At 43.3% G+C, this 20,453-nt stretch overlaps 1 protein-coding gene across 1 annotated transcript in view; it reads left to right on the top strand.

The window, feature by feature from the left end:
• Positions 1 to 20,453, top strand: part of Flo1 (flotillin-1) — a 122,770-nt gene that overhangs the window by 20,255 nt on the left and 82,062 nt on the right. Inside the window, exon 6 of the mRNA XM_075879044.1 lies at positions 2,979 to 3,074. Coding sequence (XP_075735159.1) covers positions 2,979 to 3,074 — 96 coding nt within the window. The remainder of the gene's footprint in view (positions 1 to 2,978; positions 3,075 to 20,453) is intronic.

Below are 20,453 nucleotides of genomic sequence, written 5' to 3'. Positions count from 1 at the left end.
GCATTTCATTGTGCAACATTTGGTATCCTGCAATGTGTGTTGGGGTAATTTTCAAACTCGCAAGAACTATTTTCCCGAGACATATGAAAAATGACCATTTTTTTGTGGGAATGAAAGAGTTGTAGTGCAGATGCTCACGACTCCTGTGACTTGCATTATAAGTGGTCAATACTTTATATAATTCTCAATACTTCAATATATTAGATGAAATTATATCTGACCACGAAGGTATACAAATTCAATAACTTCATATACTAGATGTCTGTCTGGAAGGTTTGAATGCAGAAACATGTTTATACACAAGCACAAATGCTTAAGTACAAAACTCCTACGTTTGTTGATACTAGTAGTACAATGTTGGAGCTTGCTGTAACAGAAGCAAGCATAATTTAAGAGGTTGCTGCCTCTGAGTGAGGTGTGCTCATTTTGATTTACAATTCTCAGTTTTGAAAGTGCCCTTTGAAAGTTGGGAATGCGCTTTCGAAATTGAAGTTGATCAGATGAGTCTGAATTGCTGAAAAGTTTAGCAGCGAGTGTTTATTGGATTTTTTCGAATTTATCTAAAAGCACGGAGCTCTAGTTATATCCCATAACAGGCAAGTTTCACCTTTTTAAAACAAGGCTTTATTTACATTGGTTTCTGTGGGGGCTTTCAAGGAAAATAAATAAAATTGATTTGGTCTTTGAACAAAAAAAGGCTTTGTTCTTCATGATGATTGCATAGTTATGCCCATGAACTGGCATGGTAACCACACCGAAGGTGAATACCTCTTTTGTGCTCAAGTTGGTAAAACTAGTCTTTTCTACTTCATGAGGGGAATGTTCATTGTATGATGTCCAATCATAAGGTTGATAAACACTATACAAATTTCCTGAATTATGTATTGAACATCAGCTTTATTGAGGCCTTGAATACTAATGAGGTGTTCCCCTTAGATATGGGTGACAGTGTACATGTCAACTAGGTTTGTTATTACATTGCGTTTGGCGACTAGCGTTCACCGTGTTTAGAAGTTTATTGCTGGGGGTGTATTGCTGTGTCAGCTTTTTGGCAACTGTCATCACGTGCAGCTACTTAAGGTCAGCATATTTATTGGTTTGAATTGAGTAAATGCCATACTTTACATATCATAACCTTAGTAGATATTACTGAGCATGTGTTTACAAAATTCTATTCTAATTTGTGGAAACCTTTCTTGAAGCTGTTCAGGTAAGGTAAGAGTTCAAGTTAGTAATTATTATGCATGTGTCAATAGTAAGTTTTAGATTCAAAGGGAATTCGGAGTGAATCATGATTTGGTCAAATTTCGAATCAAATTTGTATAGTAGTACTGTATGTCCTGTATTATAAAAAAAATGAAGCATATGTATTTGTCATCACCTAACTTGTTCAATATTATATATATCTTTAATTGGAACAAAGCATGTGCATTGGAAGAAGACATTGCCACAAGGCATGTCAAGAATATCCGTTCAAAGTAAAGTGTAAGCAACTTTAAATGGTAGCAGGATTTGACTTTTGGCAGAATGCAAGTGGTAACCTCTATAATATGTTCCGTTTCAAGATTTACTATAAGAGCTTACTAGCTATTGTTACAACCTTTGAAACTTAAAAAAACGGTCAATTGATTTGAGGGTAATATGTTCATTGAAACTTGAGGAGGGGCTTTGCGGCATAAAATTTATATTTGTGCATAAAGTTTATAAGCAATAACGTATGGTCTCAGTGTTTCACGAAAGGAAATGTTAGAACAATCCGGCTCATCGCTGCTTTAGCAGACATATTGACAGGCTGGTATAGTATTTGGGGAGGGAGGAGGAAAGTGTCTGGAAATTTATTGGGGGGTGTTTATTGCTGCGTCAGCCTATTAACATCTGTCATCACCTCCAGCCACTTTCGGTCAGCTGGTTTCTTGGTTGGAACAGCTTTGATGGCATACTTTGCACATGATAGCCTTAGTAGACATCACAGAGCACAGGTTTGCAAAATATTAGTACAATTTTCATGCTCCTTCTTGTAGCCTTAAAATAAAAGTGTGCAAGTTGTTAATTATGAAAAATAAATGCAGCATTTATGCATAAAGCTTTTACAAAATATTGTATCGTCTGTGTTATCTGTGTTTCAAAATGTAAATGCTAAAACATTCCTTCTTTGTCTGCTTTAGTAAGCAGACATATCGACAAGCGGACATTTGTTTTATAATTCATCACTATAATCAATAAATACTCTAATGCAGTTTTTTAAGGGAAGCTGGTATTATTTAAGAATTCGGTAAAGCTTTTTGGGCAAGAAATAGACATTTGTAAACTATTTAATAATTATTTCTGTGGTTTTTACAACAGGTGCTTTAGAATGCGCAAAAAAAAAAGTTTGTCTTGCTCCGCCTATGCAAGTGTGCTGGAAGTGGTGGCATGTAAACAAACTAACTGGAGCTATGTCATCTTCAATTTTATTGGCCTAATTACGCTGCACTCAGATGGAAGGTTCTCACCACTCACTGATCTGAACGGACTACAAGAGCACTGTTTATGTACTCGAGGCCCTAGCAAATATAGCTAATAAAAATTCCACAGCTGGGCTGTAATATGTGTCATAACTATAAATAGCTGTGCACAATTTGGAAATAGTCAGTCATATCTTCAACAGCAGTCTCATATTAAATTCAGCTGCACATTGCTGCCAAAGCCAATTTCAAAGGCCATGCTTCAACAGGGGCTGCTGTTGCAGACTATTCGGAATACTGAAGATATCACTGTATTCACTCAGCATCTCAAGAAGCTGTGCCGCCACAGTGTCTGCTTTCTGGGTGGAAAAAAAGTTATATGCAATAACTGTTCAGATTTCTCGTAGGTATTTCAATTCAGCAGGGCTCAAACTGATTGTACACTCCAAAGCACTTTTTCAAGTGCTTCAACTTTTCTTTGAATTATTAGTGTTGACATTTGGTAACTCTGCAGTTGCCTTTTTTTTTTTCCAGGGCTATTTGAGGGCATTGGGTATGGCCAGAACGGCGGAGGTCAAGCGAGACGCCCGCATTGGAGAAGCCGAAGCGCAGAGGGACTCTCAAATCAAGGTAATATCCTATCTCTTAATTATAGAGTGTCACTACTTTGATTGCTTCTGAAAGAGCCTTGTCAAATAAGAGATTAGTAAATTTCAAAAGGGAACATACAACTTTGTGCAGTGACTTGCACTTGTGTCATAATTTGCATTGCACACACATCTACAAGCTCCATGAACATGAACATCAGTGACTTACTTTTTGTGCCTTCTATGAAAATAAGATCAACCTAGTGAAACCTGAATATAATAGCTTTTAACCTAATGAAATTATAGATGTAATAAATTATTTTGATTTTATAATCTGTCTGGATTATTTCTTTCTGCTAATATATTAAAACCTCATAACAACAATGGCGAGTATTTTTGTCTGTTGTAAAAGGAGTATGTTAAATTCAAGTACTGTTACAACAGACTTTTATGTAAACACTCAAAAGGTCTGTCACAACCAAAAATATTTACTAATCCAAAACAGATTTACTCTCAGCAGGGGCATAAAAAATTCGTTTGGTTTCAAAAATTATTCGTTGCAAAAATGAGGTTGTAAAAGTTATTGTGGAAGTCATAAAAATAAAAAAAAAAGTCATTTTTCAAAAAATTATAGCTCCAAATTGGCACAATCGTCGAAAATCGTGCTACTTAGTGACGTTCTTGCACTCGTTCTGTGTTTGCGAGATGCGATAAGGCCGTTGCAAAAGGGAGCTCATTTATCAGATTGAGATAGCGTGCAGAATTTATCGCGAACATCGCAGACGTGCCTCTCGGGCCCACTGTGATCATTGATACATGGGGTTTAACTTCCCGAAACCACCATATGATTATGAGAGACGCCGTAGTGGGGGGCTTGGGAAAATTCGACCACCTGGGGTTCTTTATTTAATGTGAACACAAACCTGAGCACATGGGGGGCCCAACTGTAGTGTCTCGTTGCACCCGCTGCTTATCAGCACTCAGACCTTAGGACAAAAACCACTGCAGGACAACTGTTTAGACTCGCAATCGGGCATGATGTATTTGAAACATCGAGCACTGCGACCACACACATTGCAACCGAGGTTTCTGCTCAGTCGTGGCTAGGCCTAACCTTGCTCCGAACTTTGCGGGCAAAATTTTGTGAGCGGACATGCGAAAGCTATGAAGCCATATTGCGCTTCATCGAAAGCGGCGAATTACATGGCCTACTAGCTCATCAAAACCGCGGGTGGGCATATTGCACATCGACTGTGGACCCCCCGGACTTGCTCAGTACGCAGTGACCACTCAGAGCAGCGGCTAAAACCAAGCTTGCTGCGCACCGTTTTTTTTTTTTGTTTTCGTCACTTTGGTTAGGCACAACTGACATTTAATTGACCAAAGATAGATGGCCTTTGTTTTTCAATCGATACATCGATACCCGCGGTGCACCATTGATGTCCCGAAAGTATGCCGATATGAAGTTATTGAATTTGGGGCGTCAGCGGTAGAAAAGTCCACTATAAAGGAGTCTTGACCGCCTTGCTCGCCTTGCATTTTATTCAATTAAATCCGAATGTCCGTTGTACCAGAATCTGTAGTAAACGAAGCTCAATCAGTGGAACGAATAAGGTGGTCTGCATGACGACGTCAATTGGCATGTTGTATCCAAAAGACTGTTGTAAGCAGATACATTGTGTCTCTGTGTCTGCTAGATTAGCAAGAAGTTTGAAGGAAAGCCTTTAAGCAGTAAAAACAGAATGTACGATTCAACCTGGATATAATGAAATTGATGAATTCCCAGAAAAATTCGTTATAAAGAGGATTTCGTTATTTGCAGGTTCCGCCCAAAAATTCGAAAAATAAATGCTCATATAAACAAAAAGGGGACAGTAGACAGAGCTAACCAAAAACACTTATTTGATGAAAAACACTTATTTGATGAAAAACACTTATTTGACGAAAAACACTTATTTGACGAAAAACACTTTTTTGACCAAAAACAGTTATTTGACAGTAAAAAACTGCTTTATTATTGTGATGGCAATTGTATGGACACTCTCTGCCGTCGCCGCCCTGTTCCATAACATGCCCCCGCGCATCTTAACTTTCACGAGGAGGTAAAAGCGCGCGAGCGCTGCTGAAGCAGAGATCCCATATCGCCTGGAAACTGCATAACATCTCCCGCGTGTTAGAACTGCCATCGAATGCTCAAGCAGAAAGTAAATTGCCCATCTTGAACGAGCACTTCTCACTGGAGCAGCCGTGTTTGCTCACACCAGCGTTTTGTACGAGTTCCGTGATATCGGATACAAAAGAATTGGCTGCAGGCCTTATTTCTTATAACATTACAGTTTTTTGCTATCGCATCCATAGCATTGCATTCAACGCGCTGTCATGTTGCCAGAACTAATCGGCTAATCGCGAAAGCTACCAGACTGCGAACTCGCGGTGCGGCGCAAGATGGGAGCGCCTTACGAGCCGACCTCCAAAGATCTGTCGTCACTGTGGTCATGCAGAGTTTCCATTAGAACATAATCTGACATTCCCGTGGGGTGAGGACACGGTTGTGCAAAATTAAGAAAAGTCACAGTTTTGCCGCAAGGGCGAAGCAATTAATGCGATGGCGACAACTTGGAATATAACGCTGAGAACGGCATACAGATCGAAACATGCAGCGCGCCACTCATGCACGAATAACGCACGAAAACGGCATACACAGGATGAGAACGAACTAACAGCATTTATCGCTCGATACTTAACGCACATTTTAAACAAAAACGAGGCACAAAATGTAATCACAGGTGCAGATATGAGTGCGAACTAACAAGTGCCTCAGTTAATTTTGTTGCTGCGCTGTGTTTGAAAAGCGCACTTTTCGCAAACGGCGCCTGCCCAGCGAGTGAAGAGATATTTGTGCGCCCAGTAACTAAACGCAGTCATTTCGGTCTAAGTTGAAGGCGCGCGATTTTCTACACTGAAGGATATGTGCGCGCATGCACAAGCATCTAACGCCCCCACCCCACTCTAACTCTTCAGGCAAAGTACGTGTCTGTGCATCGTGACGAGCTGCAGAGTGCCGAGCGCGGGCGCCTTTTTTTTTTTCTTGAGTTTGCTTATATATGTATATATATGTATATGTGTATATATATATATATATACACACACACACACACGCACACACACACACACACGCACACACACACACACACATGCACACACACACGGTGAATGGTGGCGGTGGCAAAAAAACAAAATTCAGCCGAGACTGTCCATATATTTGCTATAGCAATAAGAAAAAAAAAAAAAACCTGAACGTCCTCGGGGCCACACCATGCGCGCGCAGTGAAACTGCACGCGCGCGTGGCATCAAAAATTAACGATCGACACAGGCACAGACACGGATACCACTATTCGTTAAAGCGCCCTCCATAGGCAACGCGGCCCCACATTGTGATGCTAACTAAAAGCGTGGACGCGCAAAAGTGTTTTTCTTTTTTTTTTGTTTTGATTTTGGTTTTAAGAGTTGGGGGGAGGAGAAGGTGGGCACACCCGCGTATGTGCCCGCGGCGGCGAGAATGGCGGCCACGCCGGTTCGTGTGGTGCAGGCCCGCCTGGCGCACACCCATGCGCAATAACAAGTGCTCGCTCTCGCCTAGTGCGCCGTGCGCACCGCCCGCCGCAGAAGATGCACGCTTGTACCAAAATGCCAAAATGTGGAGCGAAATACCTAGATTGTCTGTGGGGAAAATTCGTTATATCAAGGTTGTCTCCCACTGTTACTTTGTTACATAGACGTTGCAAATACATGTGCTTCTATGGAGCAACAGCTGGGAATTGAAAAACTTCGTTATATTGAGGAATTCATTATATGGAGGTTCGTTATAAGCAGGTTTAACTGTGGTGCCTTTGCTGCTTTTAACAGCATTAAAATGTCAGTAATAGATTGCACTCTCCACTTTTTAGTAAAGCATAACAGCAGCACTCATCAGGAAGCTTTAGATGAACCCGACTAACAGGCAACAGATTCACAATAGTATTGAATCAGGCCTAGCTGGTGAGCATTCCTTGGTGCTAACTCACTGAGCTAGTAGGACAGCCATGTGCAGTAGAAACTTCACCAGCCCCTACAACTTTTTTCATTTACTCTGTCTCTCTGTGTATCCTTGGACTCTGGCAGATTTCCATGTGTACGGTAGTACTACACCAAAGTACTTCCCTTGCATAAATCAGGCATAAATCAGGCGATAAACAATTTCTAGTTCCAAGCCAATATTCCTTGTACCTTATTCTTGCAAGAAGCTAAAACACATTATTCAAAACATATAATCGAATTCCTTAACTCTAATAATAATATTCTATCATCAGCTCAGCATGCTTTCTATTGTGCTTGTAGTACTCTAACAGAATTATACTCAATTTTATGCATGACGCTACTTATAACTTAGACCTTGGTAACCAAATAGATGCCATTTTCATTAATTTCTTAAAAACTTGTGATAATGTCATTCATTCAAAGCTATTGTTAAAACTAAACGTCATTCTCGATAACCCTTGTATTGTTTCTTGGATAGCCAGTTTCCTTCATTAATGCTGACAGTTCGTTTCTTTCAGCTGGACAGATTCATCTATTTACGTTACCTGTAGTGTTCTGGGATCTTTTCTAGGCCCTTTATTATTTTAACTTTTACAGCGAAAGCTGTTATGAGATCACTTTTCGGGTCACGCACAGTTGCATGCTGTCCGCCGTCTCCGCTGGTGTTCATTACCACATCGCGCGAAATAGGAAAAAAAAAAAAAAACCTTGCACCAATGACACAGTGGGGCTTGAACCCGGGTCCGCTGGGTGCCAGTTCAATATTCTACCTCCGAGTTACGCTGGTGCTTGTAATTTGTTGTTAAACTTTCCTTGGGCAAGCATGACCTAGCACCAATGGCACAGTGGTGCTTGAACCCTGGTCCCATGGGTGCCAGCCCGGTATTTTACCACTGAGCTACACCAGTGCTTGTGACTTGTTGTCAAAGTTGGCTTAGGCAGGTTTGATGTCGGGAAAGCAATCGAGTTGATACGACTTATAAAGCCTTTTACATCAGCTAAAGAACAACCAGTCGTCGCACAATGCGAACAGCATAACGAGTGGGCTGTCCATTGCTCCAAACCATTACAAAAGCTTGTTCTTGTTTCCCTATTAACTGTGGCACATATCCACTTCAGCCATGATTCCTCATCGTCGTCAGCCACTGCAGGGACAATTGGCACAAAATTCCTTGCAAGTGTTTAGCGGATACCACGGAAGAATAACGGAAAATAACGGAAAAATAACGGAAGAATAACGGAAAATAGCATAGCCAATGCTGGCCTACTACCCAAAAGTTTATTATTAATGCCCTAGTGGGTACCAAGCAAGTGTGCTTGCAGTAGTTACCCAATGAGTGTTTTGAAAAGGCTCTGAAAGGCCGCTCTTCTAGCTTTTGCTGTTACCGTGCTGCACCTACTGCGCAGGCCTAGCGTTTTTAGACTAAAAGACTATAGTCTTTCTTGGGGACCTTTGACGCAAAAATTTTGGTCTGTCTGTCTATACATTTGTCTGTTTGTCCACCCTTAACGGTACCCTAAATGGCATCAGTGACCAAACTATACTCCAAACGGCCGACCCCATCCGCAGTGCCCACCAATATTGCTCAAGGTTCAGTGTTCATACTTGTGCGATTGTCAATTAAAAAGCAATTATTACGCATATCTGAGGCACCATAACACGTCAATATTATGTATGTGTATTTTTTACTAGAAAAGGCATACATAAGTAATTTTAAGGATCGTAGCCTTTATAACGCTACGCTGGCCATGCAACGCTTGCACGAAACGGCAAGTGTTTCCAACGCTTTGCTAAGACGACACGGTGGTGGCACCTACCCGCCGCCTTGCATTCTACACCTTATCACCCCAGAGATGGGCGCACACGGCACGCGCCTTTTTTCTAGGATAACTGCCAGAAAATGCTCGTTTCTCACGTGTGACGCGACTCGATGCACTCTTTCGCCTCTGCTGCTTGCTCGAGGCACTGTAACGCAGCGCCTCCAGAATATCATTCACCAATTTTCTTGCGCAGAACATCAAATAAACATTTTCTTCACTCTCTACAGACCCAAGACTATCGTCTTTCGATGACATTTGCGATGTGACATGCATATACGGGGCCAATTTTTTTTATTAATGGCTTACTTAGGAGCATCTCGTTCAAAATAAGGCTCTAAGCAGATGATTGTGTCCTCTATGAAACTATGAATCTTATTGATCATCATTATCATCTTGCATAATCACTCACATCTTTTAGTAACTGGTGTGATGTATATCAATTTAACATTAACTGCACTAAAACAGTTGTAATATCTTTTGCCAATCGGCATTACTTCTTTTCATAAGATTATTCTTTAGGTGGCACAAGGCTTAATCAAGCCAGATCCAAAAAATAAATGCATAGCCCCAATGCTGAGGGCTTTCTGTATGGGGTGATGCTATTTTTATTAATTTTTAGGCATTATATAGATAAGAAAACAGACCAGCACTTACAATGGATATTCTGTTCAATTTTCGCTCATTACTATCCATAATTGTAATTAACAGTATGCTTCTAGAGTAATCGAAATAGCATCACCCCATAGGTAATGTTATTACAAATAAAATGATACCAAGTTTGTCATTCTCAATCAACAGTAACATATAAGAAAAACCCCTAAGGTTTAGTGTGGTGCACAAAAACATCGAACTGAGAAAAACGCATTTAAAGTTTCTGATAACTAACTTTTGCTAAAGTGAAGCTAGAGCAATAAAAATGGCACCGTTGTATAGCTCTACATTATGTGAGTATGGCTGTACCAAATGTGTCAATGCACCTTCCCAAAATATTTGCCACAGCTCATTTAAAAACTGTGTATTGGCCGTTGAATCAGTATAAGGAACCCAGTCTACAACTTTGTGGCTGTTCTAGTGCACTGAAAACCAAAGGAAGACACATGTTATATATAAAAACATCGCCCTTTTATACATAAAACACTATTTCAAGTAAAACACACATTTTTGTCCCAGACATCCTTACAATTCTACAGCATGCCAGGGCTGTATGCAGTGTCTCTTGCAGGCTTATGTCGCTTTGCAAGTGTTGCCTTTGTTGAACTGCTCTGCAGGTGCTCCCTCCGCGATTTGTGAAGCCTGGTTTTATCCTTTTCAAGGCTACGACGCATGAAGAGATTTCCTGCACTGTAGCCTAGCTTCTCAGCAATTGCTTCATTGCTCTTCGTGGCCCCCTGATTAAAGCGGCTGATGGCTTCAGCCACTGCTCTTTCTACGCTGCGCAGTGAGGCATGGGTGGTCTTGGGGACTTGTTGCCAAATTGTAGCGTGTAAGCTCTCACTAGAATTCTGGCAATAACAGGCACTTGTGCCAGCGAGTCGTCGTCTGAATGTGCTGCCTCCGCAATAACAGGCATTTCCGACAGCCCATTGTCGTCAGAATGCGCTGCCTCGGCTATCTCCGGCGTTCTCGGCGGCACGCAGGCCGCTCCCTTCTGCCGCGCATTCCACGCTCGCTTTCGTTTCCTGCCGAAAGCTTGACGAGTGTTCTTCTTCAGGCGAGCTTCCCAAGCCATGCCGGCGAAATGCAGAAAGACGTATACGTCGGCGACGTCTGTACACGAGCGGGTAGCAGACGAGATAACACGCTCGAGAGCAGGCGCCGACGGAGCAAAAAAAAAAAAAAAAAAAAGAGCGAGCAACCGTGGTTGCGCCGCCGCGCCAGCCAATGGTAAGCGCGAGACGGGGGGGGGGGGGGGGGGGGGGCTCGCCGGCGCGCGCGCGCTCTAGCCAATCAGCGGTCCGGCAGACGGCTTCGCAAAACGGGGGAGGGCAGTCGTTCTGTTGGAGCTACACCATTTTGAGAGCCCGCAAAACAAACGCGCACAAAGGAACCAGCTTCAAAACAAGCCCAAGATGGCGCCGATCCGCCGGCTGCTTCGCTGGCGGCGCGCGCGGGAAGTTCGAACAAATTTTCTGTTTTGCGGGTTGTTTTGCGACTCCCGTGATGGTTTGAAAATAGATTTTAACCTATTTTTTTTATCGAATTTAGCGTTAATAATTTGAGGAGAGGTGCTTATATGTTCAAAGATTCGAAAAATGCGTTTTTCTCAAAATCGATTTTTTGGCCATTTTTTACTTTTCTAATACCCGCGTCCCCCCTTAAGGGGGGAGGTGGCATTGAAAAAAAACTTTTTTATTTGTTGACTTACAGCAATGAAATGTGGCATGCATACTCATAATTGTCTCGAATAGGGAAATGTGCAGTTTCATTGTGATAGCTTCAGTAGTTCAAGTTACATAATGCTACATGGTCCAATTACATGGTCCAATTACATGGTCTGCTCGTGGAAAGCCTAGCGCTGCAACAAAACATGCCAGGAAGCTGTGAATGGTGTTGATCTTTACTCAAAAGAAAGCTACAGGGTATGGCACTCTCAGAATTTTTTAATAAGTTCTTTTTTTTTAGAGAACATAATGACTGCCGACACACATTGTCAGAAACAGTGGCACCGACAAATCATCGTCTAGAAAAATAACAGGGCCATAAAACAGAATTTGAGAATTGCTGTACCCACAAGCAGTGTTCAGGGATTCAGGAAAAAAAAAAAAGAATCAAAATCGGTCCAGTCATTCCCGTGCTACTCTTTCCACGAGCAATGCTCAATGTCCAAAACACACTTGTGAGAAAAAGCCTGTCGAAGTTTTCGACAGGCTTTTTTCAATGAACTTTTTGGTTTCTCGTTGGATGTAGATGAAAATTGGCACAGACACTAAGAATGACCTCACAGTGCTTCCATAAAAATTTTGAAGCGATACTACAAATACTTCAACGAGAAACAAATTATTTCTTCATTGAACCATGTGGAGGGGCTGAGCATAATGTAAAAAAAAAAACAGTTATGGAGAAAGCTGCGTTTAAGGTTTCAACTTTTCTTTACATCTCTAAGACGCCTAAAAATTGTGATCTCAGGTTTGTCTTGTGTTATTTGACTTCTTTTCATGATTTACTCTTTTTCATGATTTACAAAGAACAAGTATGGATTTCAAACCAAGTTCTTTGTATGAAGGAGTGGTGTTATAAGTATGACAGAAAAGATTGTAATTGAATAAAACCATATACTGACATTATTACACATATTTTTTCTGCTGATGTTGTAATTAGCGTAATTAAGTACTTGATTACAAATATTCACTGAACTTTTCTTTATTTGGAGAGAGGTTTATTGCATCAGAAAAATGGATCACACCATGACGGCCTATGCTTTCTTTCCAAATAACAAAGTTATGGGCAGAAGACTGGTGGCACAGGAATTTCTAGCAGTATAATTAATGACACGAAACGGGCATATAAAAATTAGTGCCCCTGATTCACACATGCTCTTTCGCCGCTCTAGCCGTGAAACGCATCATCATACAGCCGGTCGCAGAGAAACTCTAATCTACAGCAATTCATTAACCTCGGAACATTCATAGACGTTCGTGGCGATACCAAGCACGGCTCCAAGCATGTCTCAATCGCATCACAAAAGCTTGACAGCACTCCATATTACCGGCGGGTGCGCGGCCGCGTGGACAGTGCAGCCAGTGCGTAATGCACTTACCAGCGGTGTTCAATGACTATGCGCGGAATGTGTAACTACAATGACAAAAAATCGGCGCGCACTGCACTTGGCATCGCATTTTCGAATGACGACGCGCGAAACTGCTAGCCGCTGTTCCGAGCAATCCTTGGCAGTGAAGGGGGGGGGATGACGAGCTTGACTATGTTGTCTACTGCCGATGCGTAAAATGCCCGTACGGGATTCAGACGAGCTAGCGAGTGATGTGGTGCATTCCTTGCGAAAGAAGCACGTCTCCAAGAGTGCGTTTGCACGTTCTTCCTGCCCGCAGTCTCGCTGTCAGCGGAGTTAGAGCTAAAGCCGACACCGATGACGCGCCGCACTCGTAGACCGCCGCGCGCCCGCTCGTAGTAATCTGATCGTGAATCCGGTTCGGCCACTCGTAGTAATCAGATCGTGCCGCCGCTTACAGCTTCATTGCTTGCGAAGAAACACGTCGCCACGAATGCGCTAGCGCGACGTTCCTGCCCGCAGTCTCGCTGTCGGCGGAGTTAGGGCTCCGATGACGCGCGGCGCTCGTAGACCGCGCGCCCGCTTGTAGTAACCTGATCGCGCATCCGCTTACTGCTCGTAACTGAAGCGTAATTATATCTTAAGTGATTATCAAGCCGTGAACACGTCACGAAGTGGCGATTTTCGAGAGCCATGTCCTCGCGACGCACAAGCAGCAGACGACGATCTCCCGGAGTGAGCATCGGGCCAATGGCGAGGCGAGCTTAGGCAACATGGCGGCCGCGGCCAATTAAGGGTCTCAAAACGACCTTCAAACATTTGCTTTTTGCTCTCTTGTTGTTAAAGGGAGGAGCCAGATGAGGCAGGAAAGTTAAACATGGAGAAATGCTCTTTCCGATGAGCCCAAGAAGCCAGCTCCCGGGACAAGCATCACGAAGCTATAATTTTTTGAAAATCGCCGTTTTCTCGCCATTTCCAGAAAAAGTTTTGCTACCTAGGTGGGTGAAACGAATTTTCCGAAGCACTTCTGCACGGTTTTCAGTGTAGATATTTTGGAACCAATAGAAAAAGGGTTCCAGAAACTGAAAACTTGAGTTTCAAAAAATCGATTTTTTTTGCCATTTTTCGCGATCCCAAAGCCGCGTCCCCCCTTGCACTATAATCTTTCACTTCTGAAAATGACAAACGTGAAATGATCAAAATGGCACGAGAAATGATCTAAAGATGCTTCCAAGTAGAGAGCCGTGACGTGAGAAATGCGGGAAAGTCACCGAAAATGGCATAGTTCGCGTTATCTTGTCACGAAAACGACGCGTTGGCCGCCATTTGCAATCATGCACGCATGCTGCGAAGGCCTTCCCCTTCACAATTCACTAGTATTTCAGCCTGTCTCGTATCTTCACGAAAAATGAACCAAAAACAAGAAAAATAACGCACTCATTACACGTTTTGAATATCGCGGCAAGCAGCGCGAGGCCGCCATTGGTCGGCTGTGCGTTCCGCCTCCTCCCCGTCTTATCCTTCCTCGGACGTCGCAGTCGAGTTGTTTGGTGTTTCTCTGCAGATTTGCGTCATGGCAAGCCCCGAGAAGCGCAGTCTAGATAATCGAAAGTTCAGAACTCGCCCCAAGTATCGAGGGAAACATCGTCGGATGCTTCCCAAAGCGACAGTGAATGCTGATGTCACCGCCGACCAATACCTCGACTACGGATAGGCCTAACTGATACCGAACCCTGCGGCGACAGTGGTTGTGAAATAGCCGCTGCCGTGGAATTCCTCAGTGCATCCCAAATGAAGAGCGGATTCTTCGAGAGTAAACATAGACCAGTAGGTGCTGCTACTGCCACCACGCTGCTTTGCAAGATCGATGCGCTGACTGCCCTTGTGGCGGGTGCGCAATGCCCAACGTGCCGCAAACGTTAACTCGGCATCCAATGTAGCTGGAAAGCGCAAAGGGCTTTCGGCATTCCTCGAACTGTGCTGTGAAAATACCGATTGCCCTGAATCTACACTTTCATTCACGCACAAGTCGAGGCGTACTACTTCGGCCAGGGACCAAGGGACGAGCGCTCGTTTCGACAGCGGGAGCTCGCGTGATAGCTTTGCTGTAAACGTTGACAGCATTTCTGGCAGCACGCGCTATAGGCGCTGGCCATAACCAACTTTCACAATTCTGTGTGATTCTCGGTCTTCCGAGCATTCAGTGCAAGATGCTTTTCATTGTGCCCTAACTTGATGCAAAAAAAAATGGTTCCTATTAAATGCCAACTTTCCAAACTTTCAAACTTGTTTTTCTCATTTTCATTTTTTTTGACAATTTCACATTTTCTGGGCAGCCTTTTAGACACTTATAGTTATTGTATTATAACAAAACTTGGCACGCATATTCTTCAACACATGCAGAATGCAAATATCTACTTGAAATTGCAATGCTTACCAGAATTACTTGTGAAAATATTAGGTTATTGCTTCAAGGGAGGTTGAAAAATAATTGCTCATTAATGATTTTTTTTTCTTGGTTCCAATATTTCTGTGACATATCTGGATAGATATTTGTACTTTACAATCTACTAATAGTCAAATAAGATTAGAGACAATGCTTTTACTGAAAGTTAAGTACATGAAAGAGTACCCGCAAAACATGTAACGTTTTGCTATTGTGTGTGGTGCAACTTAATAACTATAGCAGCTACACAAAAAATGAATGCATATTCGAAATCTCCATAAAAAACTATATTATTAGGAAAATTTTGAAGTGTCTATAACCGCGAATAAAAAAAAAATTTTTCGAGGAGCGTCTCCCCTTAAGGGGCGCTTAGGACGCAGCTTTGGGATAGCAAAAAATGGCGAAAAAATCGATTTTTTTTTTTAATATCAAGTTTTTAGTTTCTGGAACCCTTTTTATATCCGATTCCCAAATATCTACTCTGAAAACCACGCAGAAGTGCTTTGGAAAATTCGTTTCACCCACTTAGGTAGCGAAAATATTTCTGGAAATTGCGAAAAAACGGTGATTTTCGAAAAATTGTAGCTTCGCGATGGCGGGGCCGAGAGCCGGCTTCTTGGGCTCATCGGAAAGGGCATTTCTCCGTGTTTAACTTTCCGCCTCAGCTGGCTCCTCCCTTGAACAAAAAGCGCACAAAAAGCAAATGTTTGAAGGTTGTTTCGAGGCCCTTGATTGGCTGTGACCGCCATGTTGCCTCGGCTCGTCTCGCCATTGGCCCGATGCTCGCTCCGGGAGATCGTCGTCTGCTGCTTGTGCGTTGCGAGGACATGTCTCTCGAAAATTTCTACTTCGTTACGTTTTCACAGCTCGATGATCACTTAGGATATAATTAGGAGCCGTAAGTGGTTAGTTAGGAGCCGTAAGCAGATTTTTTTTTCTGCGCAATCAGGTTACTACGAGTGGGCGCGTCGTCTACGAGCGCAGCGCATCATTGGAGTCGTCTTTAGCCCTAACTTCGCCGACAGTGAGACTGCGGGCAGGAACGACGCGCTAGCGCATTCATGGCGACGTGCTTCTCCGCAAGCAAAGAAGCTGTAATTGGCGGCACAATCTGATTGCTACGAATGGCCGCACCGGTTGCACGATCAGATTACTATGAGCGGGCGCACTGCGGTCTACGAGTGCGGCACGTCATCGAAGTCGGCTTTAGCCCTAACTCCGCTGACAGCGAGACTGCGGGCAGGAACAACGCGCAAGCGCACTCTTGGCGACGTGCTTCTTTCGCAAGGAATGTACCACATCACTCGCTAGCTCCTCTGAATCATGTACGGGCATTTTACGCATCGGCAGCGGACCACACAGTCAACATCGGCATCCCCACTCCCCTTCACTGCCAAGGATTGCTCGGAACAGCAGCTAGCAGTTTTACGCGTCGTCACTCGAAAATGTGATGTTAAGCACTGTGCGGCGATTTTTCGTCAACATAATTACACATTTCGCGCATCGTCACAAAACGCCGCCGGCAAGTGCATTACACGCCGGCTGCACTGTCCACGCGGCCGCGCACTCCACGGTCATATGGAGTGTTGTCAATAAGCTTTTGTGATGCGATTTATACGTGCTTGGTATCGCCACGAACGTCTATGAATGTTCCGAGGCAGTGAAAGCCTCGTAGGTTAGAGTTTTGGGCGACCGGCTGTATGATGATGCGTTTCACTTCTAGAGTGGCAAAAGAGCATGTATGAATTAGAGCATGAATTTTTATATGCCCATTTGGTGTCATTAATTATACTGCTAGAAATTCCTGTGCCACCAGTCTTCTGCCCATAGCTTTATTTGGAAAGAAGGCGTAGGCCGTCATGGTGTGATCCATTTTTCTGATGCAATAGACCTCTCTCCAAATAAAGAAATTTTCAGTGATTATTTGTGGTCAAGTACTTAATTACGTTAATTACAACTTCAGCACAAGAAATATGTGTAATCATTTCAGTATATGGTCTTATTCAATTACAATATTTTCTGTCATGCCTATCACACCACTCCTTCATACAAAAAACATGGTTTGAAATCCATACTTGTTCTCTGTAAAACATGAAAAGGAGGTTATGGGGGGGGGGGGGGGAAAGGGCAACCAAGGCAAACTGGTCAGAGACCAGATACCTGAGAAGTGAAATATCATAAGACAAACCCAAGATCACAATCTTCAGGTGTTTTAGAGACGTAAAAAGAAGTTGAAACTTTAAACGCAATTTTCTCAATACTGTTTTTTTTGGCAATATACTCGGCTCGTGGAGCGGATATCTGGGCAACCACGGTACAGATTTTGATTCCGCTAATTTTGTAATGCTCCTTGAACTGTGCTTCAAGGGGCTGCGATTTTAGTTTTTTTTATTTTACTCCTTAAAGAATTTTTTATAGGGTTTCTTGTTTGTTGTGCAAGTGTGCTCATTGTAGTGTCGTTGGAGAAAACGTTAACTACAAGTTTTAGTGTTGCAAAAAAATTCTTTTGAGAATGCAGCCCCATTCAACATTTATTTGGCTGTACGTACAGTATACCAACCATTTTTGTCATTTTATAAATCCTCCAGCCCCTCCACGAGGTTCAATTGAAAAATAATTTGTCTCTCATTAAGTATTTGTGCTATCACCTCGAAATTTTTATGAATGCACGGTGAGGCCATTCTTAGTGTCTGTGCCGATTTTCATCATCATCCGACCAGAAACAAGAAAGTTGATTGTCAAAGGTACGTCCCCCCTTAAGAGTTTCGCAGCACAAATATTTAGGTGTAATTTTAATCCAAGACCTTCCACGGACTATACACATTATGTATGCAGTAAAGTATGTATGTGATAAAGTGCTAAAAAAATTGCGTTAGTATTTGTGCTGCACCTTACCTAATACCCCTCGGGATACTAAACTGCTGTTATATAAATCACTAATTCACTCTGTTCTCGAATATGCATCCATAGTCTGGTATTTGCTTTGCAAGTACTTGCAATGAATGGATAAGTGTATGTTAATCCGCACGTAACTGCTTTTAAAGATGGTTTCACTGCAATGTAGGGGTGCTAAGCGGTGAAACCACCTATTGAGGCAAATTCGCTTTGCTGCGAAGCCCCCCTTCGAATTTAAAGGAGCCCTGCAACACTTGCTGAGCATGGTCAGAAAACGCTGCCGATCGGTAGTCAAGCCTACCGAGAACACGCGAGGGAAATATTATAGTGCAGCACATGGCCTATAATTCACAATAAATTTTCAAAGCTAAAAAAATTGCCCGCAGCTTCCCTCGGGGGAACACTGAGGAGGATGCGGACCATATAATTGGTTAACGGGGTGTTAAAGTGCGACTTACTTGGGTCGATGGCTAAATTGGTTAACGTGGTTGTGAAATGGGGTGTTAAATTGCGACTTACTTGGGTCGATGGCTAAATTGGTTAACGTGGTTGTAGGAGGGGGTGTTAAATGAGTGAACACGTACACACGTATGCGAAAGGGCGGCGCTGGTCGAAGGGACGTCGATCATTGTGTTTGTGGATTCGTTGGAATTCATTTCACCGCGACCTTGGACGTCGACGCGCCGTACAAACCAACCGACGAGCGGCAACTGAGCGAGCGAGCGCCGACCTTGAGTATATATACAGCACGACGGCGAATGCACTGTCAGCTGTTGAATGTTCTCGAAGCGCGACGCCACATGCGCGTCCACTGGAGAATCAGGAGAATTGTAGATGTCGAACGCGGTGTGTAGAGGAGGAAGGGTGCACAGATGGTGGAGGAGTGAAGCGCGCGCGGTGTGTAGAGGAGGAAGGGATGCACAGATGGTGGAAGAGTGGGCGACGGCGCGTCGGCGCATGCGCGCGCGTCAGCTGTCGAATGTTCGAGAAGCGGTGCGGACGGCGCACTACAAGGCGCGAGTATAAGATGCTCCGCATCTAAAATTGCTTTCTTCCCTCGTCAAATGACACCACAAGCTCAAAAATCACTTGTCGCAGCCAAGAAGGAATATACGGCTCTGGTCACAGTCATTGGTCGATTTGAGCATGGTGCGCTCGTTGTTAGCGGGGCCACCGCGGGAGGCCGCCGCTTGTCCACGAGTACATGCACGATCGCACTGAGAAGCCGCGTATTCGAAAGAAAAAAAAAAGAGGTGCTCAAGGTCATTAGGTGCATGTGACGTATTTTCTTTCGCCGTGCCATTCCTCCCTGCTTAGCTTCCAGCTATTTTGCCAGGACGAGAAGAGAGAATGCAATTGCAGCATGCAACAAATTTTTGGAACTCTGCTCGTGCTGGACTGATTCTAGAAACTTTGTGGCGGTAAATTTGTGAGGCAACAAACATGTTTACTAGCTTCATGGCTACTTGAAAAAGTGTTGCAGGGCCCCTTTAAAGGAACATGTTACCCTCAAGTTAATTCATTTTATTAAGCTTGTTATGACGGCTTATATGCTTCGAGTATAATAAATTTTAAAACGTTAAGTATCTTACAGGTTATCACTCGCATCCAATCGAAACTACTACTCAAGGTTGTTTAGACTTCCTTTGAACGAAAAAAAAAAGGCATTCGCATACAGCCCCTATATCGATTCAAAAGAAATATTGTGCACGTTAGTTATACCATGATAAATATTCCCCCTTATTATGTCATGCTTACATTTATTCAAATATATTCGATTTTGTTTGAATACACCGTATTTACTCGCATAATCAGCGCACTCGCATAATAGGCGCACCCCTAGTTTGGTCGCAGAAAATTCGATTTTTTTTAATTCCGCGCATAATAGGCGCACCCCGAACTTGGCCGTGATCAGAAACGATTCTACCCCCCAGCGGTACAGTTGGAACGCGGTCCCCGTACCCTGAAGAAAAAAAGAAGGCAAATCGACGAGCAAATAAAAAAAATTCGAAGTGCAACGACCTAACCAACGTGTTTGTCGAAATAAAACTTGAAAAAAAAAAAAAAAGCGTCCATGAGCGAAAAAAAAAAAACGGCTGTTCCATCAATTACTGATACCCCCCCAAATCGCCGCGCTTTTTGGAGGTCACATGTACAACGCCGGGGGCTCGATCGCCATCACCACCATCAGAGAAAAAGAAACGCCATTTTGCAAGCGGTGTGCGTATGTTGTGGTCGTGTATTGAACTTTGGTTCCACCATGGGGAAGTACGCGAGCTACACGGCTGGGTTTAAACTGAAGGCAGTGCAGTACGCGCTGGGGATGACATGTTGTGGGGTGCGGATGATTCTGACACCGAAAACGAATCCCCGCTCGGCGAGGATGAATGTGTGATCTCAGACTCGGACTCCGAATAGGGAAAAGGAGGAATAGCTACGACTTTTGTGTAAATAA

The sequence above is a fragment of the Rhipicephalus microplus genome, chromosome X, assembly GCF_043290135.1.
Source record: "Rhipicephalus microplus isolate Deutch F79 chromosome X, USDA_Rmic, whole genome shotgun sequence".
Classification (NCBI taxonomy): Eukaryota; Metazoa; Arthropoda; class Arachnida; order Ixodida; family Ixodidae; genus Rhipicephalus; species Rhipicephalus microplus.
Note: the sequence above shows the minus strand (reverse complement) of the source record. Positions and strands in the feature narration are given on the sequence as shown.